General features: G+C 39.2%; 3 protein-coding genes across 9 annotated transcripts; 1 reads left to right on the plus strand and 2 right to left on the minus strand.

Moving 5' to 3' along the window:
* Positions 1–25: 25 nt before the first annotated feature.
* Positions 26–17503, minus strand: asb5a (ankyrin repeat and SOCS box containing 5a). 6 transcript variants are annotated; one of them, XM_088378638.1, is made up of 10 exons: positions 15691–17503; positions 11582–11755; positions 8247–8322; positions 7352–7677; positions 5087–5166; positions 3372–3479; positions 3153–3303; positions 2289–2423; positions 500–691; positions 26–434 (listed from the first exon to the last, which is right to left on the minus strand). In XM_088378638.1, the coding sequence occupies exons 3-10, from the start codon at positions 8291–8293 to the stop codon at positions 307–309; spliced, it is 1167 nt and encodes a 388-aa protein (XP_088234764.1). In that variant the 5' UTR covers positions 8294–8322; positions 11582–11755; positions 15691–17503; the 3' UTR covers positions 26–306. The 6 variants fall into 6 exon arrangements, with proteins under 6 accessions (XP_088234764.1, XP_088234772.1, XP_088234781.1 ...); XM_088378646.1 differs by lacking the exon at positions 11582–11755; XM_088378655.1 differs by lacking the exons at positions 11582–11755; positions 15691–17503 and adding an exon at positions 9390–9656 and having other exon boundaries at positions 2289–2405.
* On the plus strand, positions 9298–21494 carry ctso (cathepsin O). 2 transcript variants are annotated; one of them, XM_088378688.1, is made up of 9 exons: positions 9298–9566; positions 10965–11070; positions 11229–11353; positions 11599–11637; positions 12670–12837; positions 14702–14823; positions 15746–15909; positions 17350–17442; positions 17583–21494. In XM_088378688.1, exons 1-9 carry the CDS (start codon positions 9375–9377, stop codon positions 17615–17617), a joined length of 1044 nt encoding a protein of 347 aa, XP_088234814.1. In that variant the 5' UTR covers positions 9298–9374; the 3' UTR covers positions 17618–21494. The 2 variants fall into 2 exon arrangements, with proteins under 2 accessions (XP_088234814.1, XP_088234822.1); XM_088378696.1 differs by lacking the exon at positions 11599–11637 and having other exon boundaries at positions 9299–9566.
* tdo2a (tryptophan 2,3-dioxygenase a) lies at positions 17643–24398 on the minus strand. Its single transcript, XM_088378588.1, has 12 exons — positions 24249–24398; positions 24063–24168; positions 23887–23977; positions 22060–22130; positions 21560–21687; positions 21296–21482; positions 19844–19951; positions 19641–19752; positions 19493–19550; positions 19262–19341; positions 18945–19035; positions 17643–18469 (listed from the first exon to the last, which is right to left on the minus strand). Exons 1-12 carry the CDS (start codon positions 24350–24352, stop codon positions 18316–18318), a joined length of 1290 nt encoding a protein of 429 aa, XP_088234714.1. The 5' UTR covers positions 24353–24398; the 3' UTR covers positions 17643–18315.
* Positions 24399–24732: the final 334 nt, after the last annotated feature.

The raw sequence follows: 24732 nt of genomic DNA on the forward strand, positions 1-24732 counted from the left end.
TTGAATTAGGCAAATTATCCGTCTATAAAATAAAGTGTTTTATTGAGTTTTCAACAGTCTACAGAGAAGAAATAAACGTAATAACGTACAATAACATTTTTCAAAGTACATTTTGTGAAATTTTTACAAAGGCTATTCATCACCAGTCATCATAATGTAATGTAGGTTGCATATGGTACTGGGTCACTCCCAGTTTTTTTTTTTTTTGCGAAATAGACAGCTCGCAAAAGATTTACTTGGGTGGGTAGGCACTTCAGAGACTCGATTATTTGCATACAACCTATTAAAAAGTCCTTTTTCCCATTATCACTGGTATTGTAGGAAGTTCCTGATTCGACCTGGCAGGGGCAGATGACAGAGGAGGTGCAGTCTGTCCCGGCCGATGCATGCCCTTATGCACTGGCGGCACAGCTGAATCAGCATTCGCGGCATGGCTACAAAATGGAAAAAATCATTATGAAAGGAGTTTAATTCATGAAGCAGACAAGTACAACTTTACCTTCGTAGAGGAGCAGGAGGCCTTCCGTGAAGCTGCTGGGCGGGGCCACATCCACTGGTCGTCGACACTCACCATCCCGAGCATTGATGTCGGCGCCAAAGTCAAGCAGCAACTTTACAATTGCAGTGCAGTCTTTCTCTGCCGCTGCATGCAAAGGCGAGTCCAGGGATTTGCCTTTCTGAACATTAGCGCCTGAAAGGGAAACAAAATATATCACGTACGGTCAAACACCAGTGAATATGCTTATAAATACTAAGGTTAAATATCATTTCAAGATTTTTTTACATGACCCCCAAAATAATTGGTTGACAGTGGGTTTACAGATTATCTTGATTGTATGATTATGTTGGAATGTAGACTAGAATTATTAACTTTGTTTAAACCTTTTATCTTTCCTTGACTCTGAAAAGTTTAACCATTCAGTTGTTGAAACATTCCAAATGGTGTGGAAACATTCTTGCTTAGTTAGTCATCTAAAATGCTCCACTAGTTTCTGTTTCCACGACCTTGTAAAACAATGAGCTGGGACCCTCCGCACTGATTAACCAATTGCTTGAGGTGACCACCAAACATGTCCAATGTCACCCCCACCCTGCTTGTTCTCAATAAATATGCTCTTGCAGGAGGCCTGAGTCAGACCTCATTCGATCATCGCTCAACGCACAGCGACGAATGGACTCTCCACCTGCAGGTGTTTAAAAGGACTTACTTGTCTCCCATGTGGTTCTTGCAAAAATAAGTTAGAGTGAGCACCACTCTAACAGACAGAATTCTTGATTTCAAAGAAATACACTAAAAGTGTGTGTGTGGGATTCGGCGAAGAAACTTCTGCTGACACACCGAGCTAAACTTAGCACCTTCATCATGCACAAAGATCTTTGATGCATAAAAGAGGGGAGGAGCTTCATTTAGTCAGACCTTAACCAAAACAAGAGCTTCACCGTCATCTTGTCGCATATATATTTATAACATATATAGCCTTTTAGTGGGAGGGTGGAATCAATTACATGCAGATTTTTGCTTTTCACAGCAGGGTTCATCCCACAGTAGTTCCTTGACACCAATTACGACATTCCCATTAGCCAAAACTCTGGCACTATCTTTTGGTATTTTAGGTTGGTACGGTAACAGCCCAAATTAACCCAATAAGTGAGTTCAACTCAAATAGTAGGTGAATTTGTGAATAGCAAACTGCAGTTCATGTTGAGACCGGCACTCACTAGATTTAAGAATTTTCCACCTCTAATAATGTCTCGGACGCCATTTTTGTGTCAGCCTCAAGACAATTGCACTGGTAAATATCACACATGGATGATATTTAATCACCTCCAATGTTCACATTTACCAGAGATGGATGGTAAATTCTACGCATTAACAGCCCAAAAACACTCATTGGATGCCCTGTGAACTATTTTAACAAGACAAAAAAATCAAAATCAAAGATTTAAAAGGAATGATGTCACGACATTGTTCTAGAAACAATGATGCGTTCAAAAATACTCGAAAATAAGGAAGGGTTTTTAGACAAGGTCGCATTGATGAAAAAGCAATAATTGTCAGGCCTTGATGTATTCATGCATGCTGGGAAGGAGTGAAATAAAACTTTAAGAGTTTGTTTTGTGTGTAAATAGACAAACGGGCTGAGAAATTCTGGACCATTTAGACAAGAACAGCAATGATGAAATTATGGAAAGAAAAGCATTGATGTCATGCCCGTTATGAAAACAAAAACTGTGTTGCAATTTAGAATGTTGGGAAATCCTAAAAGACTCCCCAGGACTAAACATACCTTCCCTGAGAAGCTTCCTGGCACATTCCAGCTCCTGGCAGACGCAAGCGGTGTAGAGCGGCGTGCCCAAGTGAGGGGTGTCCATGTCTACATCCGCACCCCACGTCAGCAGAACGTCTACGCAAGCACAATGACCTTGACAGAGGACGGGTGGGAAATTCAATTTTTTCCTCAGAAATATATACTTTTTTATGGGTTTTTTTCTTGGAAATACTATGTACATTTTTTTTCTTTTTCCCCTTGTAAATATACTTATTTATATATATTACAAAATATAGGACTCTAGAAAATATATTTACAAAATAATCTTAGCTACATTTCTCAAATCAAAGTTACCAGATTTTTTTTTTCCAAAATATCCTGGTGTTTTTTTTTCTCAAAAATGGAAAACATTAACTTTATTTTCTTGAAATATAACAAAATGGTTTGGGAAATAGACAACTTTTTCTCCAAATAAACACATTGTTTTTGGAAACTGAATAACTATAGTGATCCCTCTTTTATTGCAGAAGATACGTTCCAGAACAACCCACGCGAAAATTTGCGAAATAGAAATATATTTATGTATTTATACACTACATCAAGACTTTATAAACCCTCCCTAAAACTTTTACGCTACATAAACCTTTCCCAATCCCTAAATAACCATTTCCACACTGTTCTGTGCATGTATTGTACCTTTACAGCAAATAAAATAAAATGTATTTAAACGTTGTTATCCTGTCACTCTCTGTCGGTTAGTCTAGCTAATTATTTTTCCCATTGATTTCTTATAAAAATCCACGAATGAGTGAAGTCGCAAAAGGTGAGCCGCGGAGTGACAAGGGATTACTGTACTAAAAATACTGAGCAAAACGTACTGACCTCTGCGTGTGGCTTCGTGGATGGGTGATGGCTGGTGGGCGAGGCTCTGAGCCCTGGCGCCGTTTTCCAGGAGGACTTCAGTGCACGCCGCACTGCCCACCGCGCAGGCATCCAACAGTGGTGTGGCGCCATCGACCGTCAAGGCGTTAACCTGCAGACACCCTTATATTATTGCCGGGAAAGTGGTTGACATCACTGTTTTTTGAAAAAGTCACCGACGTCGGCGCCGGCGTCGACGAGGGCTCTGGCGCAGGGTGCATGGTCTCCAAGGCAGGCTTCATGGAGAGGGGTAACATGGTCGATGGTCACGCTGTTAACGTTGTGACCCTGAACGTACACACGCACACGTACACAAACATTTAGTTTGTTGTTTCACAATCTTTAAAGCACAAACTCTTGTTAAGTGGGAATGCCACCAGGTATTATTGAAGTGCCTCTGATTAAAAGAAAATAAAGCTGAGATGTTCTATTCTGCATTTCCTGTCAATCCACTTTACTGTACTATATCCTGAGATTATCATGACATTAGTATAATGTACCCACAAACTGATTTACTCGGGCCTCCCTCAAATAGAATATTTAAAAAAAAAAAAAAGAAAATACCTTTCTTTTACAAAATGACATTTTAAAAAAAATTAAATGTAAAAAAAAAATCGTCATTCAATGTTTGGGTTAATTTAAAAATTAAAAAGTTGTATTTTTTTAATCCCTTTTGTAAAATAGTATTTTATTTTATTTTTTTAGAGAACATACATTTATGAGAAAAATAATATTTTCTCGAGCTAGTTTACAACCATTGAAGAAAATATGCATATACATATGAAAATATAAATGTATTTATATCTACCTTTTCTCACACGTAATTACATTATAACGTTTTTCTTCAACATAATTTTCCTTGAGAATTTACAATTCTCCTTAATATTTTTTTCTAGAAAAAAAAACTATACAAACACAAATTATTTTTTCATTTAACACATGCCTTTGAAAAAAATACAGTTTATTGAATCTAACATTTCAATAAAATAAAGTTAATTTCCCAACCCCAAATGACCCTATTTTCTGGATTCCTGACCTACAACTTCAATCTCGCCACTGACACCTATAGTGGGGTAACTCCATTTTTGTCATTTTGCAGTGTAGTGATTTAACTTTTAGTTTTAGCTAAATGATTTAGATGGCAATGAATTGTGTTTCTGACCCAAAACGGAATGTCTTGTAATATCATCATTTCTCACATTTCTTCTGGATGCTTTTCGTTTGTATGCTCGTTTATTATTTTAGAAGTTGTGGTTTTCCTCAGATTTCGGCCTTTTGCCAGATCTAATAATTTTGGACTTTTAGATTTTAGCCACAACTGAAGTATTGTCATCATCTTCCATTTCATTGGTTGAATCCTGGTCAGTATCATGTGGGCTGCCTGAAAGAAAAGAAACAACTGGGATTAAACAAAAATGTTGACTGCAAATGCAAGAGTGGTCTAAGTTCAAACACCCATCAAATGTATCACTATTTCTTGAAAGATGATTCATAATATTCTTTTACACTGACGTCCTGCTACACTGGCACTCAAGATGGAGCAAGACTTACTTTCTGAGTCTTGTGGCAATCTCTAAATCTCTTTTTTCTGGGAAGATTTTTTTGGTAGGAAGTGATGCCTGGTTATGGGTGTGGCCGTGTTGGAAATGGAAGTTGGCACAGTGTGAAAAAATATTGCCACTAATTACAAAACTGGAACTAAGATGTGATTTCTTAAAAAAAACACACCAATGGAGTTATCCCACTCTAGTTTTGAGTTGCTTAACTGAAAGTGCTCATCCTCGGCCCATGCCAAACGCCTTATATAATTAAATGCTTCATGCGTTTCCATACTTTTTGGATAGTCCTGCCTATAAATATATACCAATTAACATGACACCCCAACTCCTCCTCACCTGCGCAATGAGGGTCCTGAGAGCGAGGAGGCGACCCTGACTGGCGGCATCGTGAAGTGGTGAGCGGTCCGTCCAGGATCCTGTGGGCGGTTTGTTCATTAGAGCGGTGGACAGTTCATTCAATGATTCATTAGTCAGCCATGAACACACCCGCTGAGGGTCCTTTACAACACACAAGGTGTTTAGTGCACCGGATAATCATGTTACGCTACATCGCACAGGTAATAGTGCTAAAATAAGATAACAAGGTTAATTGCTAAGGTGAATGTAAGCATTTGTACACAATTTAGGTGTTTACTACGCTCAGCTGGAACACTCAATATGCAATTACGCTTCATTGATGTAGGAAAATAATCAAACATAAGTGATACAAATGTCAACATGCCTGAATACACGCAGCAGACACTCTACTAGGTACACCTGATGTGTTACCAGAGTGACACAAAACCTTTTGAAAGGTAAAATTATTCATACAGCTCTTCAGCTGGATGGATGTACAGTTTAAAATAAATTTGTTATTAAAAAATAATCCTATTTGATCTTAAAAGCTTGATTTTATTTATCTACTTATTTATATTTTGCATAATCAAATGAAGTTGGTGATTCAGACATTGAGTACATTTCTGAAGCACATGAGTCTGACTTCAGCCCTGATGATGATGAGCCACTCGTAGCAATAGCAAGACCTAATCCAAACAACCTTGATGTTGAAATTCATAACATACATGCAGTCAGTGACACTGAGGTCCTGGATGATGATTAATCTTACCCAGGCCTTGTTCTAGTCAACCAAGACTTAATATATCATATTTTTCCTGTGACTAAAGGTTAATTTGAGCCTGAGAGGGTTAAAAAATATGACTTCCAAATTGAAAATTAATTATTTTTCAAATTGAAAATATGGTATACCCCTAATAAACATAAAAAACAATACTAAAATAAACCACTTTTTAAAACTAAAAAACATAAGATGTCATTAATAATACAATTTTTTTTTTTTTTTTTTTTTGGTGGGGGGGGGGGTCCTGAAACTAGGCACCTTGTTTCTTTTCTTTTGAGAAAAGACAATTTGTGAATAGACCATATTTTTGCTGCATTTCTTTGGACAGTATAAAATACAAATGAAAATTTAAACTTTTAAAATAAAAGCATCTTTTAACTAAAACATAATGTTTTAAAATTACCTCAAAATCAAAGCCCTTTGAGACGTGTTTGTGATCAAAGGCTATATAAATGAATTTGACTTAAAAATTTATTTTATGTGAAAATATAAGTTTTCTTCAAAAATGTTACTTCCCTTATGAAAATGTGCATTTCCCCCCTAAATATATACAACTTTTGGAGACTATACCACATTTATCCATCCATTAACTGAACCCATTTTCCTCATGAGGATGAAACTGGAGCCTATCCCAGCTAAGTTTGGGAGGTAGGCGGGGGGACACCCTCAACTGGTTGCCAGCAAATCGCAGGGCACACATGGATAAACAAACCTTCGTGCTCACACCTACGGACAATCTGGAGTGTTCAATTGGCCTACCATGCATGTTTTTGAAACCATAGTACCCGGAGAAAACCCACGCAAGCACAAGCACAAACTCCAAGGCAAGAGCTGGAATTGAACCCACCACCTTTGCACTGTGAGGCAGCCAAATGACCAAAACGGATTCGTTTTAGTTTTGAAAATACACAAATTCTTGAAAATAAAGAAATATACAACCATTTTCTTGATATGCCACTCGCCCCCTCCAAATATATACTTGCAAACGTGGCGTTTTCTCTAAAACATATACAACTTTTTTTCTTCTTTGTCGAATATGTGATCATATTGCCCTAAGAATGTTGTCTGTTGCCATTGAGTGGTGTAAGGGGGTTTCACTGCCAATGCTGGGAATGGAAACTAGGCCAGTGAGTGTGTGTGTGTGTGTGCGTGTGTGTGTGTGTGTGTGTGTGTGTGTGTGTGTGTGTGTGCGTGCGTGCGTGTGTGCGTGCGTGCGTGTGCGTGGGTGGGTGCTGACTGCGTTCTAATAATACATGAGAGAAAAGGAGCTGCCAAACTTGTGCTGCCTTGCCACAGTAATGAATGTGCAGTCGACATTAAGATGATTACAACGCAGTTTGGGATCACTCTAATGCGAAATTAATGAAATGTCTGTAATGTCAAATTAAATAGAATTTGTCTGGTTTGCAACTTGGTGACCGTGTCATCAGGACACGCCGCCGCTGTGTGCAGAGCTTCTCAAATTGAAAGCTTCATTCACTCACCGCGTTGCTGGGTGTAGTCGTAAAACTCGGCGGATATCCGGGCCGCCTCCTTGCGGTTCCCGCGGATGATGTAGAAGTAGGTGAGCAGGTTGAGGGAGATCTTGACGAAGAGCTTGAAGCAGAACAGCGCCAAGATGCTGAGGTAGACGTTGGACAACTGGGCTGCGAAGGGCTTGTTGTCACCCGTGGCGGTGCTGCCCGCCAGCTGCTGCGCTGCTTCGGACATTTCCTCGGCTTCTGTCACGGTGAGGGCAGGACACACTGAGAGGGGGGGTGGTGGAAAAAGTTCCCTGCAGCTGTTGCAGAGACTGAGTGCGACTACAACACTGTTATTGATGGGAGGGAGAGAAGGCGGGGGATTGATAATAATACCTTGTGTGTTACAATAATAACATACCACAACACAACACACCCTTACATCTGTTAGGTCAATTTTCTAATTCAACTGCTGGGTTGACACTGATGGATCAGAAGTTGGGTCATTTTTACCAACCATTTGGTGAAATTCTTTAAAGCATCAGTTGGGTAAAAGATGCCCAGCCCACACCATTGAACAAAATTGATTGATTTCATAACCCAACCGTTGTGTTTGAGTTTGATCAACAACACTGGGTTACAGGTACACCACTAGTGGGTCGGAAATGACCCGTCTTCACAAATTTGCCACTTATGTTTGCGATTCAAGCTTTTTCCATTCATTGGGACTGGGTCCCACTTTGAACTGGCTTTTTTCATGGTGAAATATAGAGGTCGAGTTACATATTTTTTGTGATACCTTTACATGTCACCAGCAGCGCCTTTGACATGAGAATGATGTGCCGACAACTAGTGACGTCATGCTAGCCATCCCCATAGACGTAAGGCCTGTTTGGACTCAGCCTAATATTGCACTGACCTTTTTTTCCCCCTCAAATCCCAGTTAATCTCTTTTCCTTCAAGCATCCAAATGATACTACAGATCGAGATCCATTCTATGAAAGAGAAGACAACAGAAATTCAGCTGTGTTTAAAAGTGTATTATATCTCATCACAATCATTATACTTGGCAAAACATCTGAGAAATTAAAATTCTCAGATGACATCTGAGATAAAAATATATACATTTCTGTAAAATTAGGTATTCAGAAGAATCATAAATCACCAAAACATAAATATGAAGTTGAACTATTTCCTCCCTCAAAAATATTATTTTTCTCAGTTTTCATTCACCCATCCATCCATTTTCTATACCGCTTGCCCCCACGGGGGTCGCGTGCGTGCTGGAGCCTATCCTAGTAGTCATCGGGCAGTAGGCGGGGGACACCCTGGACCGGTTGACAGTCAATCGCAGGGCAGGCTTTCGTTAAATTATTATTGATTGTTTATGCCATTATTTTCCTAAATTTGCAACATTTCTTAAAACAAAAGCAATTTCCTCATGCCACCAAACTGTATAACTCCAGAATTGGAGTAAGGAGCTGATAGGACATGATAGGCATACTCAAGTGCAGTTACCTTCAATACTTTATTACTTGACGATTATTATTTATTATTATTGTTATTTATTTCTTGCTCAACACTTTATTTATTGCTATGCACTTTATTTATTATTCTCCTCTTTGTCATTCATGTGACCACAAAAAGAACTGTTGTTTTCATATATTGATGTTTTGTTTGGTAGATTGGGTTGCTCAATAAACTTATGAAATGAATGAAATTTGCAATATTCTACTGGAACCAGAATTTCTTGAGGAAGTAATTCCAAGGAATGAATAAAATCATCCAAGTCTAAGTGTGCTACGGTACATATACTACTCTTGAAAATGTATAAATTGTTTTTCCTCAGGAATATCTGACAATTCTTTCCAAAGACAAAAAAGAAACCACATTTCCAAAGATAAATTTCTAGCAATGTCTCCCTCTAGTGTCCGTTAGGAAGAAGGCCGCCACGTCCACTCATCATCAAGTTTACCTTTCTCGGTATTCCCACTTCCGCGTTTGTTCAAAGTGACGTTATCTTCACGCGAACATTTCTGGAACTAAAATGAATCAGTGCTACCTGTATACTGTTGCCATGGTGACAGTTGTCACCTTCGTCGCTCCGCTGTGTTGCAAAAACGTGAGTTCTGACGAAGAACTGAAGAATCTAACGGGTGACTTTACTCCAATTGGGTGTTGCGGCCACCTCATGTACGAAAGTAAAGGCGGGTTTGAGAGCTACAATCACTGTTTTCAGGTAAGAAATAAGAAACGCGTACCGTGCGTCATTAGAGACCACGCCCCTCAGGTACAATCCGGAAATAGAGAAGGCAGGTGCGCGTTTTTACGTTTGGATTTAAATCGTAAAAACGGTAATAAAACGTTTAAAGTGCAATAACGATATGTTTAGCGCAATAGTCCACCTTTCAGTGTCTGTATGTATAAAGATTTTTTTTCTTCAATATCCTCCCTAAACTTTTATTGCTAATTCGCTGGTATTCAATAACTTCTTTACTAGTTTATTTAAATAGAACAATGAATAAGATACATTGTTTTTTTTCCTCACAAATCTAGAGTTTTTATTTGTTGTATTTAGGTTAAACTTCAAGTCATCAAGTGTTAATTTCTAAATAGAATTAAAATATATGGCAAGACTAATGGAGGTACATGACAACAAAATTAAAAATGGTGACGAGTCGGTGACTGAACACCACACATCAACTCGTGCTGCAACATAAAATCATATATATATATTTTTTAACTTTTTTTTTACTGGCGCATTGTGTAATACATGGGAATTAATCTGCACACAAATTTGTGGCTGATGCTAACTCCCTTCAACAAAACAGACTTAATTACATGTATCTATTATCTTTTGTTATTGTCTGAAAAGCATCCATATTGATTGTTTTATAGCATTTCAGCATTTCACTACACATCAACTCGTGCTGCAACATAAAATCTTTTTTTTTTTTATTTATTTTTTTTTTACTTCTGGCACATTGTGTAATACATGGGAATTATATGCACACAAATTTGTGGCTGATCCTATTTACAGTCGTTGGTTCTCAACAAAACAGACTTACTTAAATGTATCTATTTTCTTTTGTTATTGTCTAAAAAGCATCTATATCGATTTCTCAGACAGTTGAAGTGTCCAAGAGAGTAAATAGATTTGTTTCCAAGCCATTTGTTACTTTCAATTGGTCAGTGACGTGCTAAAAATACAACACTGGCAAATGCCAGTCGCAGTGATTTGGGGGAAAAAAATGTGAAATTGACCATTTATGGACACAAGAAGTCTTACGCCAATACAATATATTATTTTTATAGTATATCTATAACCTGTATTGGCATGGTTTGGCAGTGCCACAGCTTTTGTCAACTGCTCAATCTCACTCACGCTCAAAGCCCAGAAACAGCTTCTATTTTGAAAAGCTCATATAGTAATTTTTTCATTGGGTATTACATATGGATGCACTTCTGCTTCACATATTAAGTTTTCAATGAATTCAAAACAGCCACGGCATGAAATGAGTTAGCATTTTTGACTTTCATAAACTACAATGCTCAATACAAATTGACAGAGATTTTTGTACGTGTGTGTGTGTGGGCGCGTGCGTGTGTGTTATTTTTGGTTGTTTGGACAATCCAGGATTCTACGGAGCGTCATGCGTACCTCAACTCATTTACTACACAACCTCAGTCTGCTAAGTACGGAATCAATCACTTCTCCTCCCTCTCACCTGAGGAATTTCGTGGTAGGATGAACTTACTGTTCAAATGCTGTGATGTTACTAGCATGTCAGTCCAAAATTTGTGTTTCTACCAGTGCAATTTGAGAGGGAATTGCCTTGATTTGTATCTGCTTTACATGTTCTCCATCTGGACTGGACATTGAATTCTTTGTTCTCGGCAGATTTGTACTTGGGATCAATCTCTGAGCGAGCTCCACCATTCCTTGGAACCAAGACAAAAGAGCTGCCGGCCAAATTTGACTGGAGGGACCGAGCGGTGGTGGCGCCGGTCCAGAACCAGCAAGCGGTAAGATGGAACATTGAGAGGTGTATTTTTAGCCAAAAACATATAAAATGAAATAAAATTGTTTTTGGGCTCAAACATGAGAAACAACTTTGGAGATACAGCCCTTTTATGTAATTTATTTTCCTTTTAATATTGTTGTAATTTGTCTTTAATTAAAATGTGAAGTTACTGTAATTGTATTTTATTAATATGAATTAAGTGAGTCGCTGATAGTGTAGGGTTACACACCTCTGACGTTTGTGCAGGCAGTGTGGGATCGATTCCTGCTCAGTGACAGTGTGCATGTAAGTGTGACTGACTGTTTGTCTCCATATGTGTCCTGTGACTGGCTGATGAGCAGTTCAGGGTGTCGTCTGCTTTTTGCTCGATGTCAACAGGGATAGACTCCAGCACCCCATGACCCTGAACAGGATAAGCAGTGTTAAAAATGGATGGATGGATGGAGTCAAATTTATACATTAATTCATTGTAAATTCGGTTTAATTTAAAGAACTTCAATTTGTAGAATCCATTTCAACAAATAATAGCTTCTGTTCGTGACTCTGTGAGATGAGCTAACACGAGAATGTGCTTGACGCCACATCTTATTAAAAATCGACTAATTATGAGATGTCATTCATTCATTCATTAATTCATTCATCTGTGCTTATCCTCACGAGGGTAGCGGGCGTGCTGGAGGCTATCTCGACTGTCCAAGGGTGGCATGGAGGGTACACTCTACACACTACAGCCTCATAGGCAGACACTGTACACGCTCAGTTTTTTAACTTTTCATTTTGGTGGGTAGGTCGACTTCTCTTTCTATTGTAGCGACTTTAGCTGTTGGGAGTGTTTGACTTGATGCTCAGCCTGTTAAATGAGTGAAATCCCTTGAAACATTATTAATGAATTAGTGAATTATTAATAACTACAAAAGGCACTTCCCCTCAGGAGATGGGACCATAAAACCATCCCTGCTGGGTCAAATATAAAAAGTCTTGGAAGAAGGTTCAAGATGGTTTTTGAGTTATTTCACAATGTTTTTGTGTCCATCAACTAAGAGCAGTGTGTCTGATAATAGACTGCTTTTTGAGGATAAATTAGGGCAATTATTTGACCAGCAGGGCGGTACTGGCAGAGACAGCCTCATGCATTCAAATGAACTGTCTTTGTCCTGGTCTCCTTCACAAAGTCATGAGGAAGCTAATTTTGGAAAGGTGGTGGGATAAGAAAAATGTTTTTCTGCTGGCGAAGATGGTCATTAAGGACAGGATTTGGAGTAATACGTCCCTCAGGAGTTTGAACTTTAGCTTTTCTCAATCATTCATTTTTTCCAGTGTGGTAGCTGCTGGGCATTTAGCGTGGTGGGCGCCATGCAAGCAGCCAACGCCATCGCAGGAGCGCCGCTGCAGGAGCTCAGCGTGCAGCAAGTCGTCGACTGCTGCTTTCAAAATGGAGGCTGCAAAGGAGGCTCCCCAGCCAAAGCTCTCCTCTGGTTACAGACGGTACTTTGAAATTTAGAAAAGAAATTTAGCGCCCAAAGACGGTTTGCAAGAAATATGAAATTTTGTAAGCGGGTATATCATGAATAGATCCACAAATAGGTCTGAAGAAGCCATGCTGTAAAAATCAAAGGATGTCATTCAGTATGGTTGATCGTGTCCATTTCCGGATCATTCTGGCCGATCATGCAAAATCCAAATTTCAACCCTACAAGTCAGAAATTTAGGAACATTAATTTTTCGTCTTAGTTATTAGTAGAAACCCTAAAACACTCTAAAGGGGCCATGCCTGTAAATGCGAGAGAGAATCTTCCATTTTGGTTTGAAGCCATGGTTTGTTGAGGGTTGGTCAAATTATGTGAAATTTAAGTCTCAAGCCATTCTCTAGACTAAACCTTTTAAAATTCCATCCCATGGGAGAAGAAGAGATAGGATCTGTCATTTTGGTTTAAACAGGACGTCGGCCCAACAATCTAATAATGTGCTCTGTGCAACCCAACTAGTCGAAACACATTGTTCTGATTAATGTTTTGTTTGTGGAATATGAATTAAATAGGCAGAATCCACCTCAGCTTCAGAAATTTGTTGAGCCTTGATTAGTTGTTGCCTGAGACCTGAGCAACTGTGATGTCATTTTCAGGCGACGGTAAGTGGCAAAATGGCCGTTGTCTGAGGTGGATAAAAATGGGTGAAGGCTAGCGAACAGCGCCGACGTTCCACCGACGCACCGCAGCCAGTGTTAATTGACTTGTCGACTCCAAGGCTTTCTACTCCTTGCGGCGTTTGGCAGAAGAACATATCGCAGCCGTTCCACACCCGGTGTGAATTAGGCATAACGCAACCTACAGATCTTCTATTTCAGCTGAGACTCTCTTTCAAGTAGAGCAACAACACTAAAAACAACAAACAAAACAAAAGAAAAATCTGCACAGTCTGTCGTGCGCATTTTGGGGTCAGTTTGTCAGTAAACCCACCAAGTGGCTGATTTTTAGCTGTGGTTAGGACCAACTCAACTCCAGCTAACCCCTTTTAGCAGATCATCTTTGATCAGTGAGCCATATGGATTACTCTCCTTGCAAAGTTCATGCATGTGGTCCGCAGATTGATTTTTTAAAATAAATGCGTATTCAGGCAGCATGTTTAATCCGGAGTCAGATGTACAATGGGCCAGCTGTGCCCCCTCAAATTAAATCAGCATAAGCCCCCTCAACAACACTTCCTCTTCCAAAACGTGCCATGAAGCATTTGGTCTGTGGGCCATCTGTCTGTGAGCGACTGTCTGCAATGAGGAATGAAAAAAAGGTCACAGTCATTTATTGTTTAAGGACATGTTAATCATTTGTGTACCTTAAATGTTTTTGGAAATTTCGATAATTTTGCTGAAATAATCAAATTGACATGATTTACACTGGCTTCAGCAGATTTGTGTGTCAATGACGTTGGCCATTGTCCTTTTTTATGAAATTGGTTTGAGTGATTATGTGACATTCATTCTTCAACCCATTGCCTTGTGGTCACGCTCAGGGTAGTGTTCGTCGGTGTGCAAAAGTGGTGCATTTTTGAGTTTCAAAATAAGAACGCGAGTGGAAGTGGGAGTGCTCTATGCTCTGGGAAACCATTAGCCACTGTGGCTGGTAAGAAAAAAAAGCGAATGCACTTAGCACCATGACGTTTAGTAGACATGAGTAGAAAAAGAAGTAGACTAAAGTCTCAAGAACCCACACTTGAAAAGACCGGCCATTTTCACTTGAAACAGCCATTTTGAAGACAATTCACAAATAGACAAGGAGGCCATCTATTGTTAAATCATGTCACTCACAACACAAGAGTGCGTCATTATATTATATTCCTTTAACATTATCCGTAGACCAGAGTGAGCCTGGTGCCACAATCTGAGTACCCCTACAAGGCCAAGAATGGAATGTGTCACTTCTTCTCCAGTCTTAAAAGGGGTGTCACCTTGAGGAACTTCACTTCATATGACTTCAGGTAAAAAAAAAAAATAATTGTTCCCCTCTCCAGCGTGTAGGCAGTAAAAGCTTAAAAATTAACACACACTTATTCAAAAATGAAATCATGTAAAGTTCAAGGACGGAAGAGGGTCAGGAACATGTCATGTTTGCTGTGTCAACATAGATATTGATTGCTCTGTTGCACACTGGTCAGAACAAGACATAGGTTCACAACACTTCATAAATAGTTGTTGGAGGATAATTCCTTGTTGATATAAAAGAAAATACATAGTGGAAAAATATCTAAATAATCTAAACAACAAAATTTAAGCCACAGAGTATTAGATCAATGTTTACATTAATTACAGATGGTAGAAAATTTTATTTTGTGGTGAAATAAATAATTCTAATCATCTTTTCTATTCATAATTATTTATTACTTTGAACCAATGCATACAAAACATTTGTTTGATTTATCGCTCTCATTTTTTACAGCTACTTTTATAAAGTATGGCATTTTTGATGAAATGCAAAACAAGTTTGTACTAGTTTATAAAACCCTGAAGCAATCAAAGCATGTTTTATTTCTATTAGATGGATGGATGAGTTTATTATTTTGAATGACTAAATATTTTATGTTGTATGCACCTAAGATTGAAGAAACTACTTTAGAAAACAATTTTTATTGGTAAAAAATCTGAATCAGTCTTTTGTATTAATATACTAACTTTAGATGCTTGAATATACCGAAGCAAAACAGCAATTAAGTAAGCGCCAACTGTAGATCACTCAGTAAAAAGAGTATTTGAATGAACCAGAAAACCAGAAAATGAATGGATGGCTATTCATCCCTCCATTCATCCGTCCAGCTATCTGTCTGTCCATTGACCCATCTCTCCCTTACTTGTCTAGTCTTCCTTTCCGCTGCAATGATGTTTCTGCTCTTCTGCCTCCGCTAGTGGTCAAGAGGAGGCAATGAAGGCAGAGCTGGTAGAGAAAGGTCCTCTGTCTGTCGTTGTGGACGCGGTCAGCTGGCAGGACTACTTGGGAGGAATCATCCAGCACCACTGCTCCAGTCGCTGGCCCAACCATGCTGTGTTGGTGGTGGGCTATGACGCCACAGGTAAGCCAAACAAAACCTACCACAAGTTTTCTGTGTAAAAAATGATGTAAAGTTATTATGAACAAGAAACAACAACAACATATTTCTAATAGATGTTTATCACTCCCCCTATCCCTGTAAAGTAATCTTTTCATGGTGCAGGGATTTGTCTGTCCCAATGATCGTTGGAGTTAAGTCAGTTAACTTGTCTGAGGCTCTATGTCCCTTCACCCATGTCGAAAGCACCCATGTGGCCCAGATACAGCCTAAAGAGGCAACATGGCAAGATGCAATATCCTGCTTACCATGAGCTCCCTAACTGTGGGTGGAAGTTACAAAAGCTGGCTTGAGGGACATAGAATGTCACTTCTCTAACAGGTAAGGATTGTGAGCTAGTGTGCAAGGTTGAGAAGTTTTCACCAGATATAGTTGGGCTCAACTCAACACATGGCTTGAGTTCTGTTATCAATTTTAGAGGGGGGTTGGACTGTCATCTACTCTGGTTTTGCCAACGGTGAGATCTGCTGCTGGTGAATTTTTATGGTCGCATAGGTCAGTGTCAGTGAGACCTGGAAGGGTGTATAAGGGAGGCCCGACCGACCAGACCAGAACCGATATATGATCCTAACCGTAACAAATAGCTCAAAACAATATGTGAGGATACACTGGGAACACCTTGCAGAGTCCCTTTTCAGAAGGACTTTCAACTTCTACCTCTTCTACCTTCAAATTTTATTATTCTTTATTTATTAACCATAATCTTTCAGAGGTAATTTGCAGCTTTTCTTAATTTGACATTTTACCAGCGTCTGGTTTTTACCCCAGTACAGCTCAACTTGAGTTCAAATGTACTCATCCCGTGCTTGTACCGTAGCCTAACAAAAACTAAATCCATGAACTAAACAAACCAAGAATGCCTAAAATTAGCCTGAGAGAATTGTTGAGAATTCCTGTAGGTAGTAGGCAGGGGACACCCTGAACTGGTTGCCAGCCAATCGCAGGGCACACTGTGACAAACAACCATCCGCATTCTCACCTACGGGCAATTTGGAGCGCTCAATCAGCCTACCATGCATGTTTTTCGGATGTGGGAGGAAACCAGAGTCCCCGGGGAAAAAACATGCCTGCACGGCAAACTCCACACAGGGAGGGTCAGAGGTGGAATCGAACTGAACTGAACTGTGAGGCGGACGTGCTAACCAGTGCTTCACCGTGCTGCCTCCCTACAAAATTAAACAATGTAACCTTTTGCGATAGGTAAAGGATGCGCCACCTCTGTCAGGACTGCCAGCAGTTTTTCATTTCTTTCACAGTGCATATGGATGCGGCCTTTGTGTATGTTTGCCAATTATTGCCACTGACTTATTTGTGCAAAGCTATTATACAGCCGTTTAAGCTTTCAGGTCAAGTTATGTTCTTTAGTTTCTAAACTCCGTTTGCTTGTGGGTTTTTTTTTTGTAGGGGAGATTCCCTTCTGGATAGTGCAAAACTCATGGGGCACTGAGTGGGGAAAAGAGGGTTACGTTTATGTCAAAATTGGCAGCAACCTTTGCGGTGAGTGTAAACCATCACTGTGTTTATTTCCATCTTAATTTTTACATTCATATACCTGCTTTTAATAGAGTGTCTGTTGCGCGTGCCATCCACCCCCATGGCATCGACATTAATATTCTCTTTGCCTCATGTGTTGCCAGGCATCGCAGATTCTGTGGCGGCTGTGTTGGTTTGATGTGATGCAAATAAATCACTTTACATGAGCGTCAATGCTGGGTTTTATTTAGGCATGCACAAACACTTAATACGTACGACAAATACTATGTACAATCAATATTAGCAAATTGCACAGCTCCATATGCAAAGATTATATCAGTCACTGGATAAAAAAATATACAATATTTAAGCAAGCATATATCAAACTGTAGCACTCACCACATTCCTGTGTGCTCCTTTGCTAGTAGTTGTCTCAAAGTAGTGCCATATTTTGAGAGCTGTTTCTAATATTTTGCCCCTTGTGTCACCAAATAAAGCAACCAAAGTATCAGAAAATATGATCCAGAATATTGAACATTTTGTTCAAGTGAGTTATATTGAATCCTTCTTTTTGGTGCCGGCGTACTTTAATGTTACGACGTCTTGTGAGTGTATATCATATCAACATTATGTACACGTATTTTCTTGATTTCCATGCTGTGCAAATTGGTTCAGATGCTGAGCATCATTATTCTTGTTCATATTCATTGTATTTACATACTCGCGGGATAGCCATGTCCTTAGCGAGTATTAAAGTCGACAAAATAGGGCTTTTCGTTGGTGCATGGTAGATGTGTCTTTTTTGGACAACACAGCGGTTGTGAGGAAGTAGAAACAAGATAAGTGTTAGTGTTTGATTTTTGTTTGTTTCGTTTCATTTGGTGTTCCTGTACGTCGTTAGTCTGAGTCCTCGCTGCTGCAGTAGGAGCTGTCGCAGCACTCGGCAGTGTAAACGAAAGTGTGGACATTTGGGTTCAATTTGGGCACCCAGTGGCGAGGTACCAGAAATGTGGCCAGGTTGAACAAGTCCACGAAAACCTTGTAGCGGTCACTGTAAGGAAAGCAAAACGTGTGTAAGGATGGTAGCCGATATGTGTGTGTGTGTTAAATCATAAAATGGGAAAGCACAATACAAGTGACCACAGGGCAATGACAAATATTTCACCTAAAGTGAAATGAAATAAACCCCCACACAGGGTACGGGTACAACACAAACATCGATAGAGATTTACCAGTAATTGGAACAGAATTGTGAACTTTTGAATGTTTTTAAACTTACTTAAATAATCAATATTTTAAAACACTGGAAGGGCCTTTTCGTTGTAACATATATTTCTGATGGTGTTATAGCACACCCCCAGACCCAGAGCAGCACCGTGCCACAAATGTGCTCCAAAGTTGCCAGGCTATAGTAGACAGATATATGGACTTGAGTAGTGAGACAAATTACACCTAGAGGAATAGAGTTATATTGCGCATCTCGCTTGCTCTTCAATGCAGCCTTGAAATACACATATAGACAATACCTTACGGTGGATCTCAGGTAGTGGTACCCAGACGAGCCCCCCGTGCCCGCCTTGCTGCCAATCATCCGGTGCACCATGCATACGTGATTGTCTGCAACAACCCCAACGGAAATAGAAGAAGGAAACGTAAGACGTCAATAATTGATCCACAAGTGAAAGAGCAGGGGTGAATAAAAATGTATTGAGTGGGAGTGGAGCAGCTTCCCAAAGGCTTCTGACTAACTTTTTAACTGGGCAAACTTCCCTGTTAGTGCGCTGAGGCTGAGGGCCAAACATTCCATCATGGCGCTGTACTAGTGTGGCATCCACATACTCACATCTCCATTTTGTCATGAGCATGTCGATATCCATGAGGGAGTTGAGCAGCTGGAAAGGAACCTGGAACCTCGGCTCCTCTCTAAGTTGAACAGACAGCAACGAGCGACGTTATTGACAAAGTGAATGCCTGCGTGATCTAATTGTAAGCGCGCACACACACGCACGCACACACACGCACACACAACCTCTGCTACCACTGCTAACGGTCTAAGGTGCAGGTGTGGTGCTACCTGTAGAAGTAGATCATGAGAGCGCCTTGAAGAGCTTTGTAAGACAGCCGTCTCTCACCTTGTTGGGGACAAAGTAGCATTAGTGAGCCACTGCTGCCACATTTCAAAATGTGAATCCAATGTGCGAGTTGTGCAGGAATTCACCGACCTTTACTGAGCAGATGCTCGTGACGCTTAACATCAAACAAAGAAGTGAACACTTCTTTCTGCTTCAGCAACTCAGCCATCATCTCCTCTTTGTCATCGCAGTCAGGCATTTGCTATGGAACACAAACATCACACCCATCACTTTAAATCTAGTCTAAATACCAATTAAGAGTTGTTAAATTATTATTAGTGTTATTATCTTACCTCAATATTTTGCTTTTCCTTATCAAGGCCATTAAATATGTTGCTCTGCAGGCTTTCCCAGAAGTTGAAGCCATCTGTTTCCAGGCCAGGCGTTCTCTCCAGCCACTCCTTTAAAGACAGTGTTTCATGTTATTTCCAGAATGTCATATTTTCAATCATTAGTTCCTGTCGAATGAAAGTACTAGTACTACTGCTATCACTATCACTACTAAGGGTATTCACGTCTTTAAGAAGAGACTGACCAAACACCCCCTCAGTAAATGACTGCAATCATTTGAAGTCCATGGACATTTTGTCATCAAAACACTTTATTTACACGCTCTGGACTGAGCAACTGCAGATCATTTAGAGGTTCTTCGAAATATTTCCCTAAAACCTGTATCTGCTTAAGATTACTAAAACGAAAAAAACTACTGTACTACCACCCCTCCTGCTCCTCCTCTTGCTACTAGTATTGTCACCACCACCATACCTACTATTACTACTGTTGCTACAACTACCACTCCTACAACTACCACTACTACTACAACTACTACTACCATTACTATTACTACTGTTTTTACTAAAACTGCTAGTAGTCTACTATTGTAACCAGTGTTGCCACCACTACTACTGCAACTGTCACTCCTACTTCTAATATCACCAATCCTAATACTGCAGGTCCAACTACCACAACCAACACCAATTCTAATACGACTACTGCTCCTTTTACCACATTCATCCTATTGCACTATTACCTACTATGACCAAGACTACTACATAATTCCACTATTACAAACAGTCCAAGTACATTTACAACAACCTCTCGTACCACCACCACTACCACTCCTTTTACTACTACTAACCTACTATTACCACCACCACAACCACGACTATAACTACTAATATTATTACTGTCACTGCTGTGGCAAGCCATTTGAGCATTTATTGGAGATCCTATAATGAGATTAAGGTCCGTAGACTAGTACACACTTTGTACCAGCAGTAAGACAATTCAGTTGTACTGGTGCCACAAGTGCATCCCAGTGATTGTGGTCGTGTGCAGAGTTGTCTAACTAAGGAAAACAAAGCATGAACTAAAATAGAGACCTTTAGATGGATATCCTGCATATCAAGTAAATGATCAGATAATTTGTTATGATACTACTACTACTACTACTACTACTACTACTACTACTACTACTACTACTACTACTACTACTAAAGTTACCTTCAACAACTCCACGACAAATCAGTGGTGCTGCTTTATTGATTGTGGTCAAATGACGCATGTCCATTCTAGTAATTGAATAGCCAGCCAAATTTATTGGAGTCATGTTAATCATATACCTTGTAATGTGTTTACTATAGGCTTCAGCGTTCCCGTGACCCCGTGAGGATAAGTGGTTCAGATAATAGATAGATGGATGGCTATAGCATGTGTGAACTATGACATTTAGTCTTTTTCTTTACCTCAACCAGTTTGAGGAGTGTGGGCTCTTTCTCCGTGGCGAGCAGCAACTCGCCTTCCTGACCTTTGAAGATGTCGCGGTAGTGCTGTCTATTGTATGGCACCCTCAAGTTGTCAGGAACCCCAATTTTGTTCTCCAAGAGCCGAAACTGAAGGCTTTGGAAGCCAGAAGCTGGAGACAGATATTCCCTACATACAAAATCAACAACAAGAAGTAAGCATACTGTGCGGATAACTGAGGGAAAATTGCTTGTCAATTGTCAAACCTGAAGGCAAAAAAATCCAAGGCTGTCATTGTCTCCAGAACAGCAAACTGCTCGACCAGCAGTTTGAAGATCATCACGATCCGGTGAATGCGAGTATTGACTTTGAGCATGTTGCGTTCATCTCGCACCTGCATGCAGAAGACATGTTTTCAATTTTATTTTGTTCCCCTCTTATTCAAAACGTCTATAAAGTGTAAATAAATAAGAATGTCAGTAAAGGGATTAATCAAGCCACAGTTCTAATCATCAATTCATCAGCTTGGACTTATTATACCTTTGATTGTGAGATAAATATCTGCAAACACCAACTGACATTTGGGAACATTTTCCAACATGAAAGAGCCAAATGTTAATTGAGAAAACAATTCATGGATCAATGGACAACAAACAAGGTTAATTGTTTGCTGCAGCTTGAATTGGATTTGACATGGTTGACTTTCACACAACAGCAGGAAGAAGCAGACTGGTATTAATCATGTAATGTGATGAATGTGACTCACGTGTCCATTAATGAAGATTTGCCGCACTGAATCCAGCTCGAACAGAATCTGTTTAAACCACAGCTCATAAGCTGCAATGAAATACAAAGCACACTTTGAGGCATTTTATCAGACTTTATAAAATAGTTACTTTATAATATAATGCAATAAATCAAGACATGGCTAAAAGACAGGCAGCAGTTATGCAGCACTGAGTTCTCATCAACAATTTGATTGGACAAAATTTATTCTACGAGTGAATGAGGCATTTTTCTCACAGGTGCCCACATCACGAGTCAGTGGTTATCGAACATTACTGTGTGTCATTAAAAATGTTCAAAGATGGACATACAGTAGCTCCTCGTGATACAAGATAGCAGGATGAGCCTTCCTTAAGCCTTATATTTTGCTTTGACGCCTGAACAAAAATGTTAGCTACTTTTAACAGCAACTCATTACGAAATATATCACTGGCGTCAGGCAAGAGCTCTTGTACTAATCAGCACTTTTCAGTAGAGGTGCGAAAGAGCATGGTTTGAGCCTATGAGCCTATGATGAGGTTTCAGCCTGACGCAATCCATCCATTTTCTATAATGCTTTTTCATTACAGGGGTCACTAGAGCCTATTCCATCTGACTTCAAGTTATAGGATGGGTGCACCCTGAACCGGTTGCCAGCCACTCGCAAGATACATATAAACAAACAACCATTCATACTCACTATCACATTATTACACTATTGACAATTTAGAGTGCCCAATTAAGATACCAATCATGTTTTTGGAATAAGGAAGGCAACCGGAGTACCCCATAAAAACCCACACAGTCACGGGAGAATGAACTCCACACAAACTCCAAATAGGAAGGCTATAGCCTGAATTAGTAGAATCCAGACTTTGCACTGTAAAGCAAACGTTCTAATAATTCGACTACCGTGCAGCCTGGCGGTAGTAGGATATAATTTAAAATAAACCAATTAATGTATTTAAAGTTTTTAATGACGCTTTTCAAAATAACCTGTACAAACACTGCCTGGATAAGTTTCAGAACCCCCATGATCGTCGTGACGAAAAGCGTTTCAGATGAATGAATTAATTTTTTGATGACATTTTAATTGTAATAGCATTTTAAGTTATGGTAATGAATTCAGTGCTATATTTTTACAAAATTTTATCCATTAATCTATTCCATATCCATTTACTGTTATTTTTAATTTTTAAGTGATGCAATTTAATTACAATTTAATTTAACAGCATTTTTGTTCATTCACATTTTTGGTTGTTGGTATGATGAAAACTTTTCATTTAATGAATATTTAATTAACGTTATTTTTAAATCATTTAATTACATTTGCCTTAATTATTTTTTTACTAAAATCTTATTTTTTTATTTTAATTATTATACTTTTTTGTATTTTTAGTTATGTCATGCCATTTTTATTATGTGATGTTTCCATATATGTAATGCCATTTTTATTGATTTAAATCCATTTTAACTGTGGTATTTTTAAATTCTAAAACAATGCATTTTTTCAATGGCAACTTCATTTTAAGTAATGGTCAATTTAATGAATTATGACATTTTTGTGAAAAATGTGTATTATATCAAATTACAAATCTTACCTGGCTTTGTATTTTTTAAATAAGAAAAAAGCCTCCCTGAATGTCTGTCATTTGAACATATGTAAAAATGCCGAAGTAACTAATGTTGAAAATTGTGACAAGTCTTTTATAACTTAAAAGTGTTTAGAACATCGCTATGTGCAACCTACTCCAAACCCTCCCGAAGGGTAGGTTTGCTACAAAGTGCTGTAGAAATTTAGTTCCCTCAAAGTTAACATGCGGTTCACCTTGATGTGTGACGATGAAGAGGTGCTCATCGTGGATCTTGTTGCCCTTCAGCTCGCTTTGTAGCACCTGGGCTGTCACAATTTTATCCAGCTGCAGGGGGAAAAACCACAAACAAAATTCTTGGAAATTTTTAAACGTATCAAAAAGTGCAATGTGACAGGTGGTGTTATTGTACCTTGAGGTAGTCTCCATAGATTATACCTCCTTTACTGGCCTTGTTGACGCCTCCTTGAGAGGCATCTTGCTCTTCTTTTTGCTCCAGAAGCTGGTTTCGAAACAACCTGATAACAAACCAAAACAATTAACTAATCAATATTACATGCACATCTTCTATCATTAATAGTAAAAAGAATGAACTTACAAATGCTTCCTCTCGAAATACGGGCATCCGCTCATGACTTGTACGAATCGGTTCCAACTAATAACACTCTTGGAAAGGTCAACATGTACTAAAATTGTTTTCATTGTATTGCATGTTTTTAAAGATCGGCGTCATCCAATCAGAGGTGAGGCTACTCATCGTCATGTGCTACGCCTCCGGTTTGTTTACCTTGAACCCAACCATGAATGTGTGGACTTTGTTTGACTGGTTTTAAGGCGTGGTCACAGGATGCCATCATATCAATAAAAAACAAAATCGTGAGGAACTTGTAGCTTTTACTTTTACTTATATATACTTTCACTACTCAGTAAAACAGAACACACTGAAACAAATATCAAAATTTGTATCAAAATTGTCTTACAAGAAGTCATGTGCATAATTATTTCTCCATGAGAGCCCTAAGGAATAAGTTTAAACATATACAAAAATTAGTGAGTTTCCTACGCAGGGTGTCCGGGCTCTC

Source organism: Syngnathus floridae, chromosome 1 (genome assembly GCF_059516105.1).
Source record: "Syngnathus floridae isolate MCC-2025c chromosome 1, RoL_Sflo_1.0, whole genome shotgun sequence".
NCBI classification, from domain to species: Eukaryota; Metazoa; Chordata; class Actinopteri; order Syngnathiformes; family Syngnathidae; genus Syngnathus; species Syngnathus floridae.